This window comes from Sciurus vulgaris (assembly GCF_902686455.1).
Source record: "Sciurus vulgaris genome assembly, chromosome: 9".
Lineage (NCBI taxonomy): Eukaryota > Metazoa > Chordata > Mammalia > Rodentia > Sciuridae > Sciurus > Sciurus vulgaris.
This window is the reverse complement of record NC_136469.1, coordinates 50,870,442-50,894,066: the sequence shown is the minus strand read 5'-3', so window position 1 is coordinate 50,894,066 and position 23,625 is coordinate 50,870,442. Positions and strand designations below refer to the sequence as shown.

The 23,625-nt window shown below is 36.8% G+C and overlaps 1 protein-coding gene and 1 long non-coding RNA gene across 6 annotated transcripts in view; one reads left to right on the top strand and one right to left on the bottom strand.

Moving 5' to 3' along the window:
• Window positions 1-23,625, top strand: part of LOC306669557 — a 137,207-nt gene that overhangs the window by 41,436 nt on the left and 72,146 nt on the right. For 2 of the 5 annotated variants that reach the window (XR_013766153.1, XR_013766154.1), the window contains exon 1: window positions 4,734-4,810. The exons of 2 other annotated variants lie outside the window; for them this stretch is intronic. This is a non-coding gene — a long non-coding RNA (uncharacterized lncRNA). Of the gene's footprint in view, window positions 1-4,733; window positions 4,811-23,625 lie in introns of those variants that run through there. One more of the 5 variants, XR_013766152.1, reaches the window with a different exon arrangement.
• COL25A1 (collagen type XXV alpha 1 chain) overlaps window positions 4,804-23,625 on the bottom strand; it is a 453,979-nt gene continuing 435,157 nt past the window's right edge. Inside the window, exons 33-37 of the mRNA XM_079153601.1 lie at window positions 20,169-20,222; window positions 18,776-18,802; window positions 16,953-17,006; window positions 10,862-12,750; window positions 4,804-7,363 (exon numbers count right to left, since the gene is read on the bottom strand). Of these exons, the coding sequence (XP_079009727.1) occupies window positions 12,520-12,750; window positions 16,953-17,006; window positions 18,776-18,802; window positions 20,169-20,222 (366 nt within the window). The 3' untranslated portion in view covers window positions 4,804-7,363; window positions 10,862-12,519. The remainder of the gene's footprint in view (window positions 7,364-10,861; window positions 12,751-16,952; window positions 17,007-18,775; window positions 18,803-20,168; window positions 20,223-23,625) is intronic.

Here is a 23,625-nt window from a genome sequence, read left to right as displayed (position 1 = left end):
GATGAATGCTAAGTTCAAGAACTCCTGGACTAGATTGAGCCTTCAAACATGGAAGGACAATGAAAAGTCAACAAACAAGCAGAGAGGAAGGTAGTTTAGAAGGTAAATATTTGGTGTTTAAATGGATGGTAACTCCATGCATACTGTGCAAAGGTACAGATTTGCACCATAACAAAATTGTAGTCCTTAACTTCACAAACCTGCTCTAAACTGCCCAACGATCATTATGTGCTTCTGCTGTTTACTCCTGTTCTCCACAGGGATAATTCAGACCCACTCTACTTTCTTAAATGGTATTTTTCCCCCCAGTACTGGGGGGTTGAACCCAGGAATACTCTCCAACTACACAATATCTCCCAAACAATTAAAAAAAATTTTTTTTTTAATTTTTTTTATTTTGGTAGAGTCTTGCTGAGTTACCCAGACTGGCCTTGAATTTGGCCTCAGCCTTCCAAGTAGCTGGGATTTTGGGCATTGACTACCTGCTGGTGTCTTTAAACTTTTAATCCTCTCTAGTCACTTAGTAGGTGATCTTACACCTAGCAACTAGGTGATTTTTTACTCCTTACTTCATATAAAACAGTCTTAGCCTTGACAAAGGTCTTAACACATTTCCTTTGTTTGAGAACTACCTGGGCATGCTCCATATAACCAATGTAGATTATTTTACCTATAATTCGTAAATAAAGATTAATTTACCTAAATTTGTAAATCCTGGTGATTTTGTTGCTGTTGCAATTTGTCTTGTTTGTGTATTTAAACATATTTGAGAAGCTGCTGTGATTTGAGTTCATTCTTTGTTCCCCATCTAGTGGAGAGATGGATGAACGTACAGTTACTAACAATCTGATAAGAGTTTAGCAGTGATAAGCACAAGAATTTAAGTGGAGCAGTATTTCAACTTGGCAGGAAGGGGTGATTGGTACGTTTATGCATGAAGAATAGCTAGCATACGTTCCTCATCTCCTAGATGGATACTAGAGATGGGATTAGAGATGATTTCAGGTCTAGGCAACAGAGTTTAAGGACTTACGGAATAGTTGAACTTGAGAAAACATTTGGGTGAGGGCTGCTGACCAGCAAGATAGGATGCTCTCTAAAGTTCAGTACATCACATCACACTAGGCTTTGTACTTTACACCAAAGCGTTTGCACGAGAATGGGGAAGGACTGGAGGATTTTAAGTAAGGGAAGGAAGGAACTTGACTAAACCACCCCTCCAGCTGTTAGTAAAATTGCTTTGGCACATGTTCTTGGGTTATATTGAGAAACAATATAAAAAAAAGTCTGTATTTATTATAATGGTGCCCTGAAAGGAAATGTCCTTTGTAAGAAATGTCAAATGAAAAATCTTCTCAGATTTCATTGCTTTCTTTAAATCATCATCCTTAGGGTGATACAGGGTATGAAGTAAAGGTGGTTATTAGTTGTTGGAGGGGGGCAATAATTAGAAGACTTTTAAGTCCAAGACATAAATGAGGATGTCCAAACTGAGGCAGTGGTGACAGGAATGGAGAGAAGGGGCGAATCTGAGATTTAGGAATTAGACTTGAGGAGATATGGTCATGGTTAGATGCTGTGAGGACACAGGTGGGCCATGAGAGGTGGGTAGTATCTCAAAGGATTCTAAAGTTTCCATCTTGTTTGCCTGGGTGGCAGAGGGTGAAGTTGGCACCATTCATTGATACCGCAGGCTCTAAGTTATATGATGAGCACCTGTGGGGCATCCAGGACACGACTAAGGCTAGTGATCAGGAAGGGACGAGGAAGTCTGGATGGAGACAGAAGATTGAATGAGCTTTCCTGAAGAGAGACAGTATGTGTAGTAGAGAAGAAAAGCCACAAGAGGAGATGAAGGCAACAGCCCTGAGGGTCATTATTTAACGATCAGGTAAAGGAGGAAGAGCTGACAAAGGATAAGTAGACGGAGCAAGAGACGAGAGAGCAGGGTGTCAGAGGGTAGCAGTGGTTCTGGTTCTCTGCACTTAATGCCAATGGTAAGATCAAGAAAGATTAGCAGTGAAAGGTGCTTTCATTTGGGACTTGCAAATAATTGATGCCTGGGTGAGGCATTTAGTCAACCGTCATTCACTAAGTAGCTATTAAGTGATTATTGTAAACAACATTCTAAGCTCACAGTATGACTAATTCGATAGGTTGGAGATAAGAGACAACAGAGTGTGAGGTAAGTTAATTCACCAAGATCAGAAATTCTGAAAGTGAATTTGGAGGGGAAACACTATTAAAGTAGAAAGTACTAGTTCTTAAAAACCACCATAGTTAGCCATGTGTACATAGTTGGATGGTGGGGGGTATGATATTGTAGAAAAGCAGAACAAAATTCTGTGTGGACTCTGTTGGAATCGAAGAAAACAGGCCAAGGTTGTCATGAATATCAATAAAGCTTTATAACAGTACAATTCATTATTGTTTGGATTAATATGTAATAATTACACACTTTTTACATTATGAAAATAAGTCATAAATAGTGTAAAAATAATTCTGAAGATCAACTTCTCACAAACTAGGAACCCTGAAAATAAGTTTAAAAAGCAAATAAAAACAAATTAAAAAATGAACACAATGCAATTATCTCCAAACTGCAAGTCGAAAACTTTGTGTCTTTTTCTTCAGTAATGTCAGCTGGAGAAACTACAATGAAACTGAAATAAGAAATCAAACAGGGAGAATTCAACCTTTCAAATATTTACATTAGTGAAATAATCAGGTCTGAGCCATATTTACAGCGATAAGACACAACACATTCTTAGAATAATCAATCACATTAGACTGGCCCACGAAACATTTAAAAAATGCAATGAAATGTTTGCCAATTTTTTTTCATTTTCCTCTTATTTTGTATTTATGTGAGGTTTTGGCAATATAAAAATAGCTGCACATATAGATGAACTTTAAAATGTAAAAAACACAAATAAAAATATAATATTTCCTAAAGAAAAATAAGATACATACATCTTTTAAAAATGTCAAGTTGAATGAAACATTTACAACAGTATTAAGAATATTCACATAAATGTCAACGATATGTAAGACATTCTTTTGTGAATCCAACTCAATAATTTTTCTGAGATATGACAGAATATCAACTGCATTTTTAGAAATGTTGGTACTTTGTCAATAAATCAAACATAACAGGTCAGGTTGAAAATGTCTTCCTATTCCCCAAAGAACAGTTCCATCAAAAAGCAGCATAGGTAATTTATGCATTTAAATATATTTTTTAATGAAAAATGCAATTAAAATGTTTATTGGTATTGAATTAGCAAAAAAATAAATCCACTAAAACTTTAAGTTAGAGGAGCATTTCTATTCTGGCCTATAGCAAATCTAGCCAATGTGAAGACACATTAGGGGAAAATGGGAAAGAGTATGGACTGAAGGTCTTTATATTCTAAAATAATTCAGCAGAATCATAATTTGGTTAAACACGTTTAGGATGTGTGATTTGTAACACCTTGCATCACATGTGATTTCTTTTTGGAAAGATAAGGTTCCTATGGACCTTAACTTCCTAGGGATAACAGGGTTTTCATTTGTTGAAGTTATAAAGTTCTACTTTTAGAAGTATTAAATATTAATATAATTTGATCACCAAGAAATAGAAGAAAAACAAGGTTTCAAATATTAGCATCTATGTTCCTTCTAGTTGCTTATTAGAAAATGTTAAAATGTCATCAGACGTACCCCAATTAATTCTGGGTAAGACAATATATGGTTGGGAAAGGGAGGATAAAAAGTAGTAGCATTTCATGCTTCAATAGTAATATTTTAAAAAAATCTTGGCAATTAAGCACATTTCTTAAGTGATAAAAATATGATACCAAAGATGCTCTTCTCACATAGGTAAAGCTATGCTGATGTGACCATTTTCCCAACACACATATTGCAGACAAAGGACATGTAGTATCAACTACAGGATGCATAAATTCTTGTCCCATTAGGACATCATATGCACAAACTGTAAATTTAAAAATAAGACCTTTCTATTGGCAGAAATGAAAGGCATTCCAATGTTCTCTATAAACTCAGATGATAAAGAAAACTCCTCCAGGACTGCTTTTGAAAATGCAAAAGGAAAACTGGAAGAGTAATGTAGACATATTTATGCAACAGTGGAGTGTGTGGACTCTTATCACTAACTGTATCAAGTTTGATCAAATTATATAAGCTGAAAAGATGAGTGAGTGAAAGAGATGAGAATAACGAAAGTTGCTAAAGGCATAGGATGCATGAAACAAGGGGACCCATGATCCAAGTAAAAACACATCCTCTGTAGGCACACTTTACATTAAGAAAGGCTGGTCATTGAACCATAATTAGAGCAAATTCATGAATTTTAAAAATAAAATCACACACTGAGTTTAGGAATGCAATTAGAGAAATGAAATTATCCATAGTAGAGTTGCATTGTCCATAAAGAAAGAATAAAATACATTAGCACCAGCCAATGTGAATGGAAAACAGTTTTAAAGCTAAAACATAATTTGCATCCTTTAAAGATGTTTTATCAGAAGTAAAACCTAACCTTGACTTATTTCCAATGTGTCTTTCATATATTTTCCCTAATCCTCTCTCCAATAATATAAATTAAAAAAAGTATTTAAGAAAAATGTTAACATATATCAACAATCCTAATTATTCATTTGGAAGTTATCTGCAGATTTCCTGTATTGATAAGATGGTGCATGAACACTTTTATCATCAAAACTTTCAGATCATCCATGGTGATTCAGACCTCGAAATTCCACTGAACAAGGAGGAGCGCCATCATCCCTTTGTTTTTCCCAAGGTAATACATGAAATGGGAGTTTATAACTTCCTTTAGTCATGGAATAAGTCAATTCTGTCAAATCACTTAGAGTAAAAAGCCAATATACACACAGGACAGCCCAGTATTCCTTAAAGGGCTGTATTCTAAAATTTTGCTTATATGTGAAATGCTTCTCTTTTGATGTTGAGGTATTCTTATCTGAAGCTGTCCAAGTGTTAAGTAGTAATCCATCTTAATACTTTTTTCTACTAGAAGAACAGAAAGGAGGATAGAAATACAGCCAGCAGACTTTTCTCAAGATGGTAGGTGGTTTTTCTGAACAGAATGTAGTTCCACTCCAATTCACTTTTTCCAAACCATTTAAGACGAATCGTTGTAGAAGTTGAACAATACCTTATCCTATCTATGCCATATAAGATACTCCACTATTTTCAAAAGCTAAATTGACTTGGGGTGTGGAATGTTATAAGAAATATTACCAAGTAGACCGATCTAATGGTTCAACCATATCTTTAACCTTGGAAACAAATTAATTTAAAAAGATACAATTTTGAATCATTGAGCATCTGGTTACATAATATGACAGAGCATAAGGATCTTACGATCCTGTCTTGTGATTATATCTTAACTGTTGTTACCACAGACCAACAATGAGCTCATTTCCCCTCTGGTGATGTAAAAAAACAAAACCAAAAATCCCTATTCATAAAACTAGAAATTTCCCCGCAAAATGGCATTGAATCCTTGAAGGAAATTAAACTCTCTAGTGGGCTAACAGGTGACTACTATCAACAGTGTTTCTCCTCATGTAACCGTTCCACTTAAGCCACTTCAAAACATGTGACCAACTCCTTACTGTGCAAAGAAATGCTCAGTCTAATATGCTTAGGTAATTTTTGAGCAAGTAGATGAAAACATACTCTTTATGGCAACTGTATTTCATAGCTTTTTGAGGTCTCAGGTTTGGTCTGTGAATAAGAAACATTTAAAAATATGAAAAGAAAGAAATTTATAGAAAAAACAATCATAAGAAATAGAAGTGAGCTAATGCTATCAAATGTGACAAATCTTGTCTATTAATTGATAATCTGTTACATTCATCATGTAAAAAGTCAAAAAATACTGAAAAAAATGCTTTACTTTCATGCTTCACAATGATTAAACTGAAAACAAAGTTGCGTTTTTATTCATTTATCTAAAACAAGAAATGTCATTTTGAGTATTGACACCAAATTATTATTTGAAGACTTCTCTTGAAAATATTGTTCAAGACAGATGTGATAAAAACTGAAACAAATATTTCTGGGACTAAAAAAAAAACACCCAAAAATATTTTTAAAAGAATGAAAAATACCTATTTGTTTCTAGAACATGTAGAAAATGTTTGGTACGGCTGGATCTTGGAAGGAAGGAAAGCTTGAGTATCAACTTTGGTAAAGATTGTACTGGTGAGCTCCTCTGCGCCCCTGGGAGAGGGCATTTTGGCTGACCCCTTCTTGGGACATGGTACTTCTTCAGCAATCTGGGCTTTGATGCAAAGTGCACGCCCACTGTCCTCACGAACAGGGACTGACATTCCAAGGATCTCCTGTTCCAAAAGAAGTGCTGCATGGCTGTCTTTCTCCAAAAGCACCCAGATTAACACTCACTGGAATTTGGTTTATTAAAAAAGTCTGCAGTTCTGGGTGTTCGCATTTGTAAACCTCTTTCCTTCTTGGTCACACCAGAGACGGCGCAGGATGCTGAACCGGTCCTCTTCCTGTGTCTTCACTGCCAAGAGCAGCACCAGGAAAACCAGCGGCAGCAATCAGCTCAACCCCTTGGTATTTCAACCAAGGTGGCCATATGAGCCCGCAATACTGGAAGCTGGAGATCTGCAGTTGGTACTGCAACTCCCTCAAAATAATAGACCAATTGTGTGCTTTCCACCAACCTTATCTCTTTTTGGCAATAAGCCATGGTGTAACCCCCTTGAGATGACAAAAGGAATAAAAGCTCAGATGTAATCAAAGGACTCATCAAGCAGCATGCTAGCATCTGAATTTGCACAAGGAGAGACAGGTTTGGCACATAGTCATGCTTTTTTAGTCTGTTTCAGTGGGTAGTGTGGGCATGAATCATTGTTAACAGGGAAGGTGACTGGGGATGTGAGAGCAAACTCCAAAATCGGTCAGTATGCTACATGGTCATAGCCTTGAGTCCATATTTGGTCACAATTTCATGTAAACTATGTCATGGCACTTTTTGTCCATGCAATTCACAAGCCCAAAGTAAGAAAATAGCAAGAACAATCATTCTCTATCACGGATGTCCTTATAAATACATATCTTCACATAAAATAGATACTGATCTATATATATATTTTTGCAGACTTCTCACTGGTTTCATAAATTGCCCAATTTCAGATGTAAGCAGAAAAGAGATGGACACATGTACTACTGTGGACAGGAAGAAGCAGCTCTATGTAAACATATCTCAGACTTGTAAAATCTGCAATTCTGTTTTCAACTATAAATATAGAAAGTGGACCATTATATACATAACTTCATGCTTGGAAGGTTAGATTCATCACTGCAGAAAAACAGACAATAAAAAAGACATACATGGCATTAGTAGTCTTGGATAACAATTACAAATTAACATTTAAGAAAGCTGGTAGAACCTTGACTACAGTCTTTTATCAGTGAGCTAATGGATCATGCGATGTGTGTCCCAGATCTAACTTTCTGAACTGCAGAATATTACAAGTTCCATCCTAAGTTCAATCCCTGTTTTTCCTTCACCACTAAAATTTTCAGTAAGTTTGTTTTGGTAACTGTTCTGGGAAAGCAGAAAATTTAGGATTTTATCACATAGGCAATTCTTAAATCACATTTTGTATTTGTCCCTTACGTAATCTTCCAGTTTTACAGTGGAAAAGGCCTTAGGATTCTGACCGGGCTACATATAATGATACGTGGGCCTTCTATTCTGCGTTCCGTTTTCCTTTGGCTCTCTCTGACCTGCTGGAATGTTGGGCAAGGTAGACCTTCCTGCTCTCAGGGCTCAAGCTGTATGACAGGTTCCACTGTGGTGTCCTAAGACACCGCAGGGCCCAGGCCCTTCGTTCTGAGCAGCCATCGTTATGAAGATTTTCCTAGAATAGAAATGAGATCTGACAGATTGAGGAGCATTGTTGAGTGCGAACTTACAGGGAAGTTCTGGGATAATTCCTTGATGTTGACCCCCAAAAATCAGAAAGGTAAAATGCAGAGAATGAAATGATAGCAGTCTCTTTATGCACTCTCCACAGGGTGTCTAAGCCTGAGTCATCGTTCAGCTTATTCATTAACATTTGCTTTTCTAAGAAATACAGATGCTCTAATAGGTATGCTTCCGGTCGTGTGCTCTGATCTTCGGGAATGCTATTCCTTCTGCCTATGCACATCATCATATCAATGCCCCAAACTCTGCCTACAGAAGCAGTCTTTTCTCCAAACTTACTTTTCTCAGATTTCAAATTTGGGGCACTACAACCAATGTTTTGTAAATAATCTATAGAATTTTAAAGATTCCTTTTTTTCCCCCTGAGAGTTTAAAACTTCACTTAAAAAAACCTGTTCCTAGGTGTTAGAAAGATTGTTAGCTCTATCTGGAAAAATTAAGCTCAGTGAAGTATTAAGAGAGATGAAGCACAGGGCTAGAGGTATTTTTCCTAGTGAGTAGTTTCCAACCTTTGAATGATGATGGATGATAAGCCTAATAGTCTCTTAATACATTCTGCAATTTTTCACTATACAAATAACACTTGGACTAATACATTATGCTTCAGTTCTAGCTTAGCAACTCTTCCTGTGTTGATAAATTTTAAAAACTGAACTATGTCTAGAAAGAAAAGCAATTTGAGCAAAGATCAAATAGTTTTGCATGAAAAACTAGTGTGGCATGCCAAGAGAACTTGTTAGGCACAGTGATTCACAGTGCTGCCACACTCTGAATTTTAAGTCACACAGACATTTGCCAGTGTGTTTACAGACTAATAAGCACCCTCAGTGTTTCTGAGGGTGGTCCACAGAAAATAGGACTTGGTTAACACAATTGACTGGACTTATTTCTAAAATATCATTTAAAAATCATTTGACTTGACTATTTAAGATAGCTGTTGACCACATAAGAAATTTGAGAAAATTCCACTTTTCTAATTGTTTCTTTTTGGTGGGGAGGGTTGGAGGAGGCTGGTCAGAGTGGTTTGCATAAGTGTGTTTGGGGGAGGTGGTGGTAGGCAATACTGCAGTTTTATCACCGAGTTATTTTTCTTTGTATAAGATGATAGATTAATAAAAATACTTAATCTTATGTAGGATATAGTGTCTTATGGAAAAATGACTTTCTCCAGGGAAAGATTTCTAATTTTCTAATACTAGACATTTTACTAGCAGGATGCCATTTTATAAACAAAAATGCTGATGAGGCTTTTGCCTGTTGCCATTATTTTTATGCCTTCACAAGAAAGGAAGGGTTTCAGAGGCAGCCATAAACCAGTAGTGACCCCAAACTCTGAGGCTGGGTAAAGAAAACCAAGCACACGCATACACAGTGACTAAGGGCAGCAGTATGAAGAGGGTAGCATAGGCTGATGCTTCTCCCTCTAAGTGAAGTGTGCTCATGAGTGGATTAAAAAATCATTATATTATTAGATTACAGGGCAAAGGTAGAAAGCAAGTAGTGATCCCAGTGCAGGATGGTATTGCTGATTCTGTGAACAGGGCTTTGGTGGCCAGAGGATATTTTCCTTGGGTGAAGAAGAGGTTCACATCCTGAGACCCACCTGACCTCAGAAGTAATCCAACTAATTATCTGACAGGATGAAAGTGGAGTATGAGAAGCTACTAAATAAATGACACTGTTGAGAGGTTTTTTTTTTCCCTGGCCAAGGAGGTGAAACTCCTGGGATCCTTTAGTGGTGGAATTGCCGATATGAGAGACAACGAAGAGTCAAGTGTCTTCTCATGTTTCTATAATCCTAATAGTATTGTTAACTGAGATAGTTTTGCCAATTTCACATTATTTTTTAACATAATTTTGTCAATCTTTGTTTTTTAATTCCATATAATTTTGTCAGTGGAGTATGCCTGTCCAAAAATACTGAATGAGCTATAAAGTGTTGGAGAAAAATTTAAAATGATCAAAGCAGCTCTTATACTCCCTCAAGGTCATTTTCACTTTAATGGGCTCCCTTGGTCCTTTGGCAGCAGGTACACCATCCCTTATAATTGAGTCCACACAATTACGTGTGAATCCTCGGTGGTTCCTGAGAAGCACAGCATATGCTGCTCTTTCCGGCTTCAAGTCTTCCATTGTTTTCTACTCTCTAGTCTCCAAGTTCTGTGCATGGAGAGCTAGACATACAGCTCTGTGCTCTAAGGAGTTCCTTCACCTCTCTGAATTTGTTTCATTAGTAGGTTATTGCATGGATTAAATGAAATGATTTCCCCGATATGAGAGGGCCTATGACACAGCCTTGTATATAGAACATCCTCTATAAAGGACATGCTCCTGTCCTTACTGCATGCATATGCAGTGACTAAGGGCAGCCATATGAAGAGGAATAAGCGAATGCCAAGAAAGATGCCCATTTAATCAAGTTCTCCTAAATAAATCAAGGCATCACTGAAAAAAAAAAGTGTATATTTTCTGCTTTCTCAGTTTTGTGACTAATATTGACAGGGTTCCACCATGTATTGGCATATTGGTCTAAGTAAACGAATATAAATAGAAAAAGAATCACAATTAGAAATCCTGTTAAACAGGAGAAGGACAAAGAGTTTGACAAGCAAACTGTTAAGACACACTGCCCCTTTCCATTCCAAACCAAGAATCAGGTAGGGAAGGTTCCAAATTGTTTGTGAAGAACTATTTTCACTCATCAGCTTAGAAAGAAATCAGCAGTAAATATATTCATCAAGATATTCTGGAGCCAGAATCACTCAAGAATGTCAAATGCAAAAGATCTGTTCTGAATGGAAAGGGCCAGGCCAGGTCAGAAAAAGAAGAGTACTTCCTTTCAGAAATCATTCCATTAACACCTACCTTTTGCCAACAGCCAGGCATAGGTAATCCATCTGGCCCCTGTTGTAAAAAGAAAAATAATTCCTCAGACTTCTTAAAAATGATAAAAAATGATCATAGTTCACATGCCCACAGGCTTAAAAAAAAAAAAAAAAAAAAAAAAAGTAGATTTCTACCTGTTAGGTGACTTTGGTCATAGCCATCTTTTTACTAATTACCATGTCCCAATATATTACCCAGTGTAAATTAAAAGGTAGATAATACAAATGTTTTCCAGAGTGAGTATACGTTTTAAAAATATATAAATTATGGAAAAAGCTATGCCTAATGTTGGAAAAGCAATTTATAAAGCATAAGCGGTCTTAGGTTCTACTCCGTTTATACCTTTAGATAAGAAATCTGTACTATACCTCTTCATTTCATATATAGACATCTCCATTATTAAGTAAATAAAAAATAACTTTCTGGTCACTATGGACTCTGGTTGAGTTCAGGATAATGATAATTAATGATAAACCATTTCTATCTGAAGTTGATAGCTCTTCATAGGCCAATAACTTTTCACATGCCTGTACTGAAAGTTGGTATTGCAAGATGTAATTGCAGGACAGGCAGCCTAGGTATATTTTATAGTGAAGTGTTATCTATGGCATTTATCTCTTTTTCTCTATTTAAATTCTTCAGAAGTCTGTTAACATTCTGAACAAGAGATGGGGTTCTTAAATGTCACATTATTTTAACTTAAAGCATAAGCATTCTTCAGATACAAATGAAATCAATGACACAGGAAAAGTGGACACATTATGAAGGCATGCTTATATTTTTCTACAATAAAGTGGTTATAAAATACACCTTATCAGTACCCAGCAAACAAAGATTGCGCACTTCATATTGATTTTCTAACTCGAATTATTGCCCCAATTTTTTTCTATACATACAGTCTTTTAAAAGGTTTGAGAAATATGAATTTACCTTTAAAGAATCATGCTTGCAACTGAAGACTCATAAGAACATGCAGATCAAGAATAACATAACCATAAAATTTTATCTTTATACTTTACAAAATACATTCTTATTGTCTAAGGTGTAAAAAAATGTTGAAATAGCTTTATAAAATATTTGGGAGAAGTTGGTAACGCCAGATTGGTACAAGGAGAGGGATAAACCAGTAGAATTTTAGATTTTAGTATAAGGAAGATTTTGAGTTCATGCCAATGGAGAGAAGGGAGTTTGGTCTACTTTGGGAAAGTGAGTTTCAAAAGGAGAGACCATTAAGTTGAAAAGGTTACGTGACAAAGAAGAGGGTTTGGGCTGCAGACTATTATCTTAGAAGTTTGGTTTTCTTCCACATGGTCTCCTAACAGTAATCCCTCGAACTGGTTAACTCTTGACCACAGAAGCTTAATTCTGTAGGTTTGGTTTTATTTATGGCCTGATAAAAATTTTGTGGAAGAGACAAAAATATTATTAAAATATTATTTTAGAGAAAAAGAAAAAAAGTTAAAATGAGGGGTAAAACCAAAAATTATGGCCTAATGGTGCCTCTGCATCAAATATTTTTATATAATTTAATCTTTAAATATTTATTGACTAAATATTTCTAAAAACACAGATACAGTAGTCATGTCAGTTGTGAGTTAATCTGCATTCGTTGATAACTCATGCTTGCTCTCTTCCCTCTACAATTTCAGAAGGAGCCTGTTCATGCACATGCATGTAGTATGTTTATCATGTAAAGCTTGCTTCAGAAAGAACCACTTTACACTGATAGAGATGAATATGTAATCAACAAAGGAACTGCATGCAGGGTGGTAGGAAAGGAAATACTGTACCAATTGGCAAGGGGCATCCAGCCCATCCAGGCCAGGCTGGCCTGGCTCCCCTTTTTCCCCCTTAACGCCTCGGAATCCCTGTTTGTGAAGATTAACTCATAATGTTACTAACACAAGAATTCACTTAAGTACAGATTCTGCTAAAGAAATAACTAGAACAATAAAAGGCTGGGAGAGGAGCAATCTGGAAGTTTCCAGAAAAGTAACATCCAGGGAAGTTGAACAAAGTAAGATGGTGCTGGGCATAGTCCTATTATGAGTACTCATCTTAAAACAGTGACCCTCTCTCTTGAGGGTTGAGGAATAATGCTGGTTCCCCTTCAGAACCTATAGTCAAGTTCCAGCTGGACAGCAATACTTGAGAGTAAAGAAGCCAGGTAGAGCTTATGCCGAGACAAGACGTGGAACATACTAGGATGGTTTTAGATGCTTCTTAGCATCTAAAAGTCCATATTAAATGACCCTAAGCAGGAAGCCTGCAGCTACTGTCCCTCCAGCTTGCTCTTCTCCCAACTCATCCCCTCACACAAGCCACCTGGAGACAGTTCATGAGTCAGACATACCAACGGGCAGGGTGCATCTAATCCAGGAGCACCCTGTTCTCCTTTCTCCCCTTTAGGCCCCTTTTTGCCTTTCTTTCCCTTTTCCCCCTGTGGATACAAGGGTTTAAATGAAAGACAGGTTTTATTTGGGAGGGAAATAAAGGTGATTCAAAAGATGGCTTAGTGAAGAAAAATCTGGAAGGACATTTACCACTGTTTTTTTTTTTTTGTTTGTTTGTTTAGATAAAGCGTATTATAATACATGACATACTTTGAGATTGACAATGGGTTCCAAGAAGTGGTCTATGGATAACAAGATGGAAGGAGACCCAAAAGGCTGACACATCAGCAAGACAGATCAGTGCCGACTCCCACCACAATGTCACAGTCACTGTGAATTAGGGGTTTGTGCCACAGATCTGGCGAGGATGACAGATACCAATTGTACTGAAGCCAGTGGAGTAGGTGGAATTCAGGGGAATAATGGATACTGCACCTCATTTTCAATACTTGTCAACTTGCTTCTTTTCAAATCCTCTAAAAGATGAAAGCTGCATTGAGCCAGAGGAAAGGGAAAGAATATCAGCAGCTTCTACCTTGTTGAAATGTATCCAATCTTGGTTTTTGAAGCTCTGATTAAAAAATTTAATGTATTAAAATATACTTCTGTTTCTTTTAAACACTTTTTTACAAAACCAAAACGAAGACTTTGGTTAAGCCAGGTAAACAGATATTAAAAAGTGCTAATATTTTGCAAGGATGCCAATTGGGGAAACAGGTTTTTATAAATCTAGGAGTCTTCTTTAATTCTCATTGCTCTCATGCTAGGTATTCACAATGGTAAATGAGTTTCCAGTTTACTCACAATATAACCAAAGCCCCCCAAATTCTGTTTGATAGAGGAAAACTAGTTTGGACTCAGTAAAAATGAGGGAGGCAGGATAATTACATAGTGGGAATGTAGCCATGGAAATTAGTATTTAGGAATCAAGGTAAAGGTTGTGGGAAATCTGCATGGATCACAAGAACGGAGGAATTAAGGAAAGGAGGCAAAAGGAGGAGAAGGAAGGAATGCACCCCAGCTGTTTCACATTAACATAAACATCTGTATATGGACAGAACTGGTGCTCTACAGAATACAAAATACAATACATATTTAAATTAGTATATTCATTCTGCAATCAAGATGGCAGTTGCAATAAAAGTAAATAATCTCTGAAGCAAAACAACATGAATATTCAAAGGTGAAAAGACATACACAGACCAGAAACATGAGATATGCATTCAAATTAATACATTCATTCTGACAGCCCAAGTGAAAGCTCCATTCATCTCCTGTGTGCCAAAAAGATTGCATCAGAAGATTCAGAATCAAAAACATTTGGGTTTCTTGAATCTTGGGAAAGAGAATGTTTGGTTGATAGTGATGAGACAAAGCCTCCACAGCAGGGTGAGATGGGGAGAGGGTTTGACAGGAAGTCAGATGGGAGGGGCATTTGGAAGTAAGGTGGTGGTCACCAAGATGAATCAACATCCTTAACAAATAACTTGAATGCCACGGCATGAAATTGATTTAAGCTTGTTTACATGAGCTCTTTCCGCCCAGAAGGTAATGGACTTCTCTTCAAGTAGGTGTGACTGAGACCAGGTGTGTTGGGTGTTAATTTAGAATTCAGTTCTGTTTGATTGGTAAATTAGCTCAGATTAAATACTCAACAGAGATGTCATGACTGTTATTGTGGTAGGCTATGAGCATTATTTTTCATTAAAATTTTAGCAAACATCACTACTATACAAAGAATTGTATATAACAGTGATTTGTAATATGTAGAAATTACCCATGCAATGCAAAACCATCTCTCATTGTGGAGGTAAGCACATGAAAGCTCTTGGTAGTTTTTTATTTCTTATATCAAAGTATGATATTCATAAAATGTTCACATTTAGAATCTAATTTTCCTAAGTATAAAAACTTCTAATCATGGAAACTAAATATGGAAATATTTTTGCATGATGATTAATATTCTGTAGCTTTATGCTTTCATAATCTATAATATGGGTAATTTTTAAAAAATATATATTTTTTATTAGTTGTTGATGGACCTTTATTTTATTTACTTATTTATATGTGGTGCTGAGAATTGAACCAAGTGCCTCAGCCATGCTAGGCAAGTGCCCTACCACTAAGCCACAACCCCAGCCCTCTTTCTCTTCTTTTATTTTCTCATGGTGTTGGGGATGGACTCCAAGGCCTCATTCCTGCTATTCAAGTGCTCCATCACTGAGCTACACTCCCAGGCCAATTCTGAAAATCTCTTACTTGTTTAAAAGACCAAAAAATTGAATGCCACATGATGACATATATCTTTTGAGTAAATAAGACTTTGGACTCATATAACACATTAGGTAAATATAAAATACATAAAATCTTTAGAACGTCTTGTGCTGACAGTTTTCCTGCATGACTTATCTCAAAACACGTATACTTTACAGTTGGAATTTATAATTCAGGGTAAAATAACTTTGTCTCACTTTCCTCATCTGTGAAATGGGAAATAGCACCATTCTCAGGACGTTGCTGTGAGGACTACAAGGCTGATCACATGTAGAGCACCTGAGTGTTCAATGCGTGTGATGACTGTGCTCTGGATGCCACCGCGTGGCATCTCTTACCAATGGAAGGCTGAGTGGAGCTTAAGGCCTAAAGCATGCACAGCAGGCTGTGGATCTTCTTTCTGTGTCAAATCTCATTCGTCCTTGCTTTCCAACAGCTGTGAACTTTACCATTCAGGAGAGTCCATTGGGGTTTAAGAACATTGTGTTAGATAAAATAGAATGTGGATTAATCACAGAAGCAGAAATCCTTTAAACTGGGATTGTGAAGGTATAATTCCAGTTACTTTGATTAATCTCGAGTTGGTGGGCTTTGGTCAGCCTCATTTGCTTCGTCAACTGTTCTTACATCTAATTGGGTCAAAGATTCAAGTGAAGCACAGAGATGGAAAGACAAAGAGGAAAGAATGAAGGAGAGAAAAGGAAAGAGTTTTTTTTTTTTTTTTTTAAATCAATAACCCAAACTTTTCTTTCAGTCACAAAACTCTACTGCTGATAGTGGCCCCTATGAACTTGAGCTGATGGTCCTGGGATAGAGCCTCAGTGCCCACCTCATAAAATACGCCAGTATCTTAATTTTCAAAGCTACAGCCATCAGCTTGGAATCTGACAGTGGCGAGCGCTGGTCTCTGTGTGATGGACTTACTGTGGTTTATCCATCACACTGCTTGTCCTGTTTTTTGAATAAAAAAAATTCAAGATACACAACCTGTCTATTTCCTGGGAATGTCATAAAGACAAATGAGATGCTGGCTTTACAGGGTTATATGAGCTTGGCCAAAATATCATTGCAGGTTTGTACTATGTAATTTTATTTTTATGAAAAAAAAATTTTGAAACCCACTGGACATTTTTCAAAAAACTGGTGTCAGGTAGTTGAAAGATTACAGCTTGGGTATCTGGGGATTAGAATTTATTCTTCTATGCCAGACGGTGCCCTCATTTCTGGCAGTGTAGACATTCTTATTCCTCTTTGAAGACCTGACTTGTTAGATCAGGCACCAGTGTGTTTTGGAGCACAGGATTCAGACACAGGAAGCATCTGATGGAATCATAGAGGCTGAGCAGCAAAGCAGACAGCAGGAGCAGAATCACACAAGACACATGCTAGGAGGGACAGGTCACCTTTTCTCCCTTCTCTCCCAGGTCACCCTTCTCGCCTCGTGGACCAGGGAAGCCCTGGAGGACAAAAAGAAAAACCAAGAGGTCTATTGGTGTATCTGAGGTAGAAATCACATTGGAGGTAAATAAACATCTTAGGATTCATTAATCTGAACTAAAATTAGCAAAAAAAAAAAAAAAAAAAAAAAAAAAAAAAAAAAAAAATGGCATGCCAAACAATCTAAAGACTTAGATTAAATAACACTTAGAAATAATAGGTTTCTAGCATTTCAATTATCTATACACAACAGATTTCTTGTTTTTTCTCCTAAGAAATGTAGCAGGATAATTGCCATTCTGACTGGAATGAGATGAAATCTTGGTGTAGTTTTAATTTGCATTTCTCTAATTGCTAGAGATGTTAAACAAGGATGTGGGGATAAATGTTCACTCATACATTGCTGGTGGGACTACAAATTGGTTCAACCACTATGAAAGCAGTATGGAGATTCCTCAGAAAACTTGGAATGGACTCACCATTTGACTCAGCTATCCCACTTCTTGGTTTATACCCAAAGGACTTAAGGTCAGCATACTATAGTGATGCAACCACATCAATGTTTATAGCAGCTCAATTCACAATAGTTAGATTGTGGTACCAACCTAGGTGCCCTTCAACAGATGAATGGATAAAGAAAATGTGGTATCTATACACAATGGAATAGTACTCGACCACAAAGAAGAGTGAAATTATGGTATTTGTCAGTAAAAGGATGGAGTTGGAGAATATCATGCTACTTGAAAGAAGTCAATCCCAAAAGATCAAAGGTCAAATGTTTTTCTCTGATATGCTAATCCACAATAAGGGGTGGGAGATTAGGGAAGAATAGAAGTACTTTGGATTAGACAAAAGGGAATAAAGGGGGAATGGGAGTAGGAAAGATAGAATGAATCAGACGTTACTATCCTATGTGCATATGTATTACATGACTGATGTAATTCTACATCACACACAATCAGACGAATGAGAAGTTATATACTATGTATGTATAATATGTCAAAATACATTCTACTATCACATACAACCAATAAGAACAAATTAAAAATAATAATTTTTAAAAATGTAGCATGGAAAGGATATCGGCATACTCGTTCAGATCCTGGAAGTTCACTAATTTGTGTGGGTTTGGGCAAATCACTTACATCTGCTCTTTATTCCCTGAACTGTAAAAGCGAATTAATGACTATCTGTACATGGCTGTTGTGAATGTTAAATGAGATGACGTACACAAAGTACCAGAACAACACCTGCATATAACAGGTGCTCAATAAGCAACGACTGTAATTCTTTAAATTGTGATTATTCACATAATACAGGAGAAGCAATAATCATTTCTAGAGGCATTTCATTTTTGACATTCTCTATTTTTATAGAATTATGTTACCATAAAAGAAAAATATAAATATTTACTTAATGCTAAAAGGAAAAAATGTGGCATGACAGCTTTGAGAATAAACATATTATTCCATAAGGGTAGCATGAGAGAGGTATATTGATTTTTTGCATATTTTTTCCACAACTGGGTCATGCTGATGTTGAGTACCCTTAATTTGAGAAAGTATGTTGACATGTCACTATCTACTGTTATTAATTTTATACCAGGAAATTGTATTTGCCTTCGTGTTTATCTCATGCAATCACTAGTGTATTCTATATTGCTGTCCACATGCACAACAATATATGCTCTATGCATAGCTATATGCACAGAAAAAGCTTGCTGTTGTTGATGATGGAGACCATCAACATCTACTTTCATTGGGAGATGTTTGTTGTCTGTATTACTTACATCAAGACCAGGCTCTCCATCTTTGCCCTGCCAAAGAACCATAGTAGCTACATTAGTGTTCCTAAGTTTCATGAAGAGGTAATTGTTTTACTTAAGGCTGCCTGAACATGCAACACTTGTATTAGAACAATGATTTCTGGAATGGGAAAAGGATTCTCTATTGATTAGTAATATAAATTTCTTCAAATCAAGGAAAGTGACAGTTAGTGTTGCAGTTAAGGGCCATGAAAGTCTCTCTTTGATTTTATGTTGGGTTAAATAGATTGGTATTTTGCTAAAGTTTAAGGTGTGCTATCAAGTTATCAGTTCAAGAGTGAAATCAAAGGCAAAAATACTGTTTAGTTGATTTAAAGGCATGCCAGCACTACTAGAGAATGAGAAACGATGCTACTTTAATTAGCTTAGTAATTTACTCAATGGGTGAAGAATGTGAAACTGTTTTATTGTTAAAATAGTTCTAATTTGGCCAAATGTGCACCTACATAAATATTAACAGTGTGAAAGTCACAACTTAAAAATTGTTTTTAAGCAAGCTTTGCAAATGAATGATTCCCAAGTGAAAAAGGAGTCATCAGACTCTTACGTAAAGTTGAGAAATTCGCTCTCTTAGTGACAACCCTGGTGAATCCGCCCAAGGCTGCTATGATTCCACTAATCAGATTTTGACATCTACCTCAAAATTAGTATCTGAAATAATAATGGTTAATTATTTCAATTCATGAAAACTATGTGGAAGTTACAGGGAGATTAAAAACCTTAATAGAATATATGCTGCTTCATTGCCTCACCCTACTGAATCAATTCTAATTACTGCAAAGAAGTAAACCTGAGGTCTCAGTTGGACTCTGTGAATTTTCAGGATAGAACACTATCAGCATTCAATGTTCTGAAAACCATTTGTCCTTAGTAACTTCAATCACAAATGTCCAGGTCATGGTAAATACCAATTTACTTTGAAGGATCATCTTTACTAGTATGAGTGCTTTTAATCAATAACCTATAAGACCAAAGTGTGAAGAAGGTCATTGTCAATGAAACTTCCACACTTGTTTTTGGAGAGAGTGACCTTTCAAGGAAGTGACAGGTAGGAGCATCCAGTCAGATGGCATAGGGAGGGCGTTATCTGACAGTCGGAATCCTGCTTTCAGGTTAGCAGTATTCATCCTGCAGACAGTCTGAGCCTTTCAATCTTGTGAAACACTGTGTGTCTGTACAGGATGAGAGGGTGTGAGGCAGATGTGACCTATCTGTGAAGAACACAGAATTATCTGTAATTAGTGGAGTGGTTTTGCTCTTTTAATGTGATTAGTCTGCCCCACAGGGAAGGGTTAACTGTGTCAGTGACAAGTCACGGAGGCATGCAGAAGGTGGTGACTGGGCCCACTGAACTCACAGGCAGGCCATAGGGTCCTCTGGGTCCAGGCTCTCCCATAGCTCCTTTTTCCCCCTGAAACACAAAGCAGAAAGTCCAAATCATACATGCATACTTTATCCCCACACTTTCTCGTAAGGCCTGTGTACAAAGCCTCAGTCTGAAGTACCATTCTACCAAAATTTCAAAGATTCAGGTTCCTACAGGATTACTGCCAGTGACAGGGAAAGTAATCCTCAATGTCATATTTTACAAAATGACCTTTGAAAGGACAGAAAAAAACTGCCGCTGCCCTTTCCTGCTAAGGGTTTGCATAGTAATGATGCTGCGCTTAGGTTTCTTCAGCCTTGGTGTGAAACATGTTACTACTGAAATTATAGGTTGAGTATCCATTATCTGAAATTCTTTGGCTTAACAGTGTACTGGAGTTCAGATTTTGGGATATTTGCATATGCATGATGAGATATCTTGGGGCGGGACCAGACTATCCAGAGAATTCATTTCCTTATACATAGAGCCCAAAGTAATTTGGGATAGTAATATTTAGTGTACCTGTACTTGGATTGTGACTTCTCATATGAGGTCAGAGGTGAGATTTTTTTCACTGTGGCATCAGGTCTGTGCACAAAAAGTTTAGGGTTTTGGAGAAGTCTTAATTTTTCAATTTTAGACTATAGATGCTTGGCTTATACTGCATTTTAAAGAATGTAATAAAATACTTCTTTCCCTTATTAAAGATCTCTTACCCAGAGAAACTTTTCTATGACCATCTCTTGCCCTTACCCAGCTGCATTTTACTTCCTGGGAGACACTCATATTCATTCTCTGATTCCTTCACGAGAATAAGCTCATTAAGGTTTCAGGACCTCTAGCCATTCCATACAGCATCCAGCACATTAGTAATATTTGCTGAATGAATCAATCAAATTGGGTCAATATAATGGCATACATATTTTCATTTCTTTAAAGTGTTTAAGAGGTTTATGCCTTCTACTAAATACTAGCTTAGATATACATTAACTTCTTCACTTTTTCTCAAAGTACCTGTTTCATAGACTTGCTTGCCCTTGCTTAAATGACTACCTTGGATTCTTTTAAAGAATAAGTCACTGAAAGTTATTCCATGAATAGAAATAATTGTGATAACAGAGATAGTCCTCATTTCAAATAGTGTTTTCATCTCCAAATTAAAGTGTTTGTTGGTATTTAGCATGAAAAATTTAGGAGTAATAGTGATGTTAACAAGAGTAGCCTAACAGAAAATGTTACCTTCTTTTATCATACCTGTGAAGAAGTTTAAAGTTCAACAAACCATTTTTCAAGGGTAAAAAGCTAGGTTCAGCTGATAATTATGCCTGCAAAGGGACAAAGGCATGCTTGTTTTCTACCCCTCAGATCTGTGTGCAACTCATTCTTCCTGAATCTAAATTTAAGGGGTTGGTGGAACTAATAAGCACTGTCATATGAGGCACATACAGGAAAGGCGAGGTTACTGAAGATGAATACCATAAAAGCTTATTGAACTCATTATTACTTTATTATTGAAACAACAGCAGTTGTGCTCAGTAAAGTAGCCAGGCTTTAAATGACACAGATTGAAATTTGAATTCCATTTCTGGTACTTTGTCTGTATGTCCTCCAGTGACTTTCAAAGCTTTCTGTGCCTGAGTTACATTAGTCATAAAGGAAGAAGAGTAATGCACATTTTGCAAGAACTGTTCTAAAGATTAAAGGTGATAGTAATATATGAAATTAGATGGTAGCAAATAGAATATGCAAAGTATATGCTATAAATAGAAGCTCTTGTTAGTAGTAGACAATTAAAGGTGATGTTTTTAATGGATAGGGCTTGACAACCTGAAGAGCACTAATTCAAAATCAATTGATTTGATAGTTTTGCTTATGATTTTTAAAACAGTGGTATATATGCAGTGAAAGGTGGGAGTTTTAAAAGGGATCATAGAAAATGGAGTAGGTCTAGTGTGAAACAGCTGCAGATTACAGATTTGAAAAATCTTCATAGATTTTGATATTGCCAGTTGCTTCCCCTTCCTCCATTGAGAAACTTGGCTTTGTTTTGTTTTTAAAATAAATATATTATGGTTTATTGGAATAAAGCTGTCACTGAAACATCTGCTGACAGAATTCCTATTCCCAACTAGCCCTCCTCAAATGATGACTTTAAGTTAACAAGGCAATTCCATTTCTTTGGCTGGTGACTTCTTTGAAAGTGGACATGTGATTCAGTGCTGGCCAGTGAGGCACTGGGGGAAGTCAGTCAGCTGGAAGTCTGAAGAAGTTATCCTCTTTGCTAAGAAGGAGACCCCAAAGTATCGCCACTGTTCTCGGCCCATCTCACCTTGGGATGCTTGGGACCACTGTTCCCAATGTTACTGCTGTCAGAATCCACCTTCAACCATTATGCTATATGAAATAGTACATTTCTTTTTCATTTAAGTCATTTTGAGTTTAGGTTCTGTCCCTTTGAGTCAAAAGCATCCCAATGGTTCCATCTTGAATACTTTTAGGAATGAAATAGTAACTCCAGGATTTCAATGGGTAATTTCTTTTCCTGGAGTAGATAATCCCCAAAGAACTGCAAATGAAGTTTGCTCTTCTGAACTCTCAAACTCCACACACTATGGAGTTCTGAAGCATTTTATTGAGGATGAAGAAATCAGTCAATGGCAGGGAGCACCCAGTGCCTGCCGAGCTGAATACTAATGCTGTCAGTCATATAGCAGACATTTTGAGCAAAGATGCCTGCCAACTGCCTAATTTCTTTTAGGTTGGTGCAATTTCATTTAAGCTCTTTACTTTCCATGTCTACATTGAGGAATTATTCTAGAATGTCTCCCCTTATTGATTCTTACCTCTTCCAAACTTGAAACTTTTTTCCAAGAGAGTCCAGATGGCACCCCAATTAACTTTGAGAACTATACTCCTGTTTAGCACTTGGGGTGAGGGGCACTTGGAGAGTACTGATATATGATCCAGTTAGGATAGTTAACGTGCTGAGTAAATACAAGTGTAACACTTTACACTGCACGCCATCTGACTTAAACTATGCCTTCAAAAATTCTTAGCAATTTCATTTGCTCTTCTGGTTAATTCTGCCCCAGCACTGAGATCTGATACTCTTGTGACACTATGGAGCTATCGGAAGTAGCAGCTGATTTACCAAACGGTAAACCCTCTTAAGCCCCAGGGCACTCTGCCAAAAGACTGCTTGAGATTTGCTGCTCCAATTTTAGTACCAGGGCTGGGTTTTTTTCATATGATGCTTGAAAGTGAATCTACATCAGCATCATGGAGGTCCTTAGCTTTTAAATATTTTTAATTAAGAAGATCTTCAGAAGTTGTTGGTTTGATCTTGGAAACAGGACAACAGCAGTTTCCGATCATATGTTCCGTTAGGACTCATCTCCATCTAGAACCAATCTTGGATAAGGTCAGTCTTCAACATCGCACATGCAGC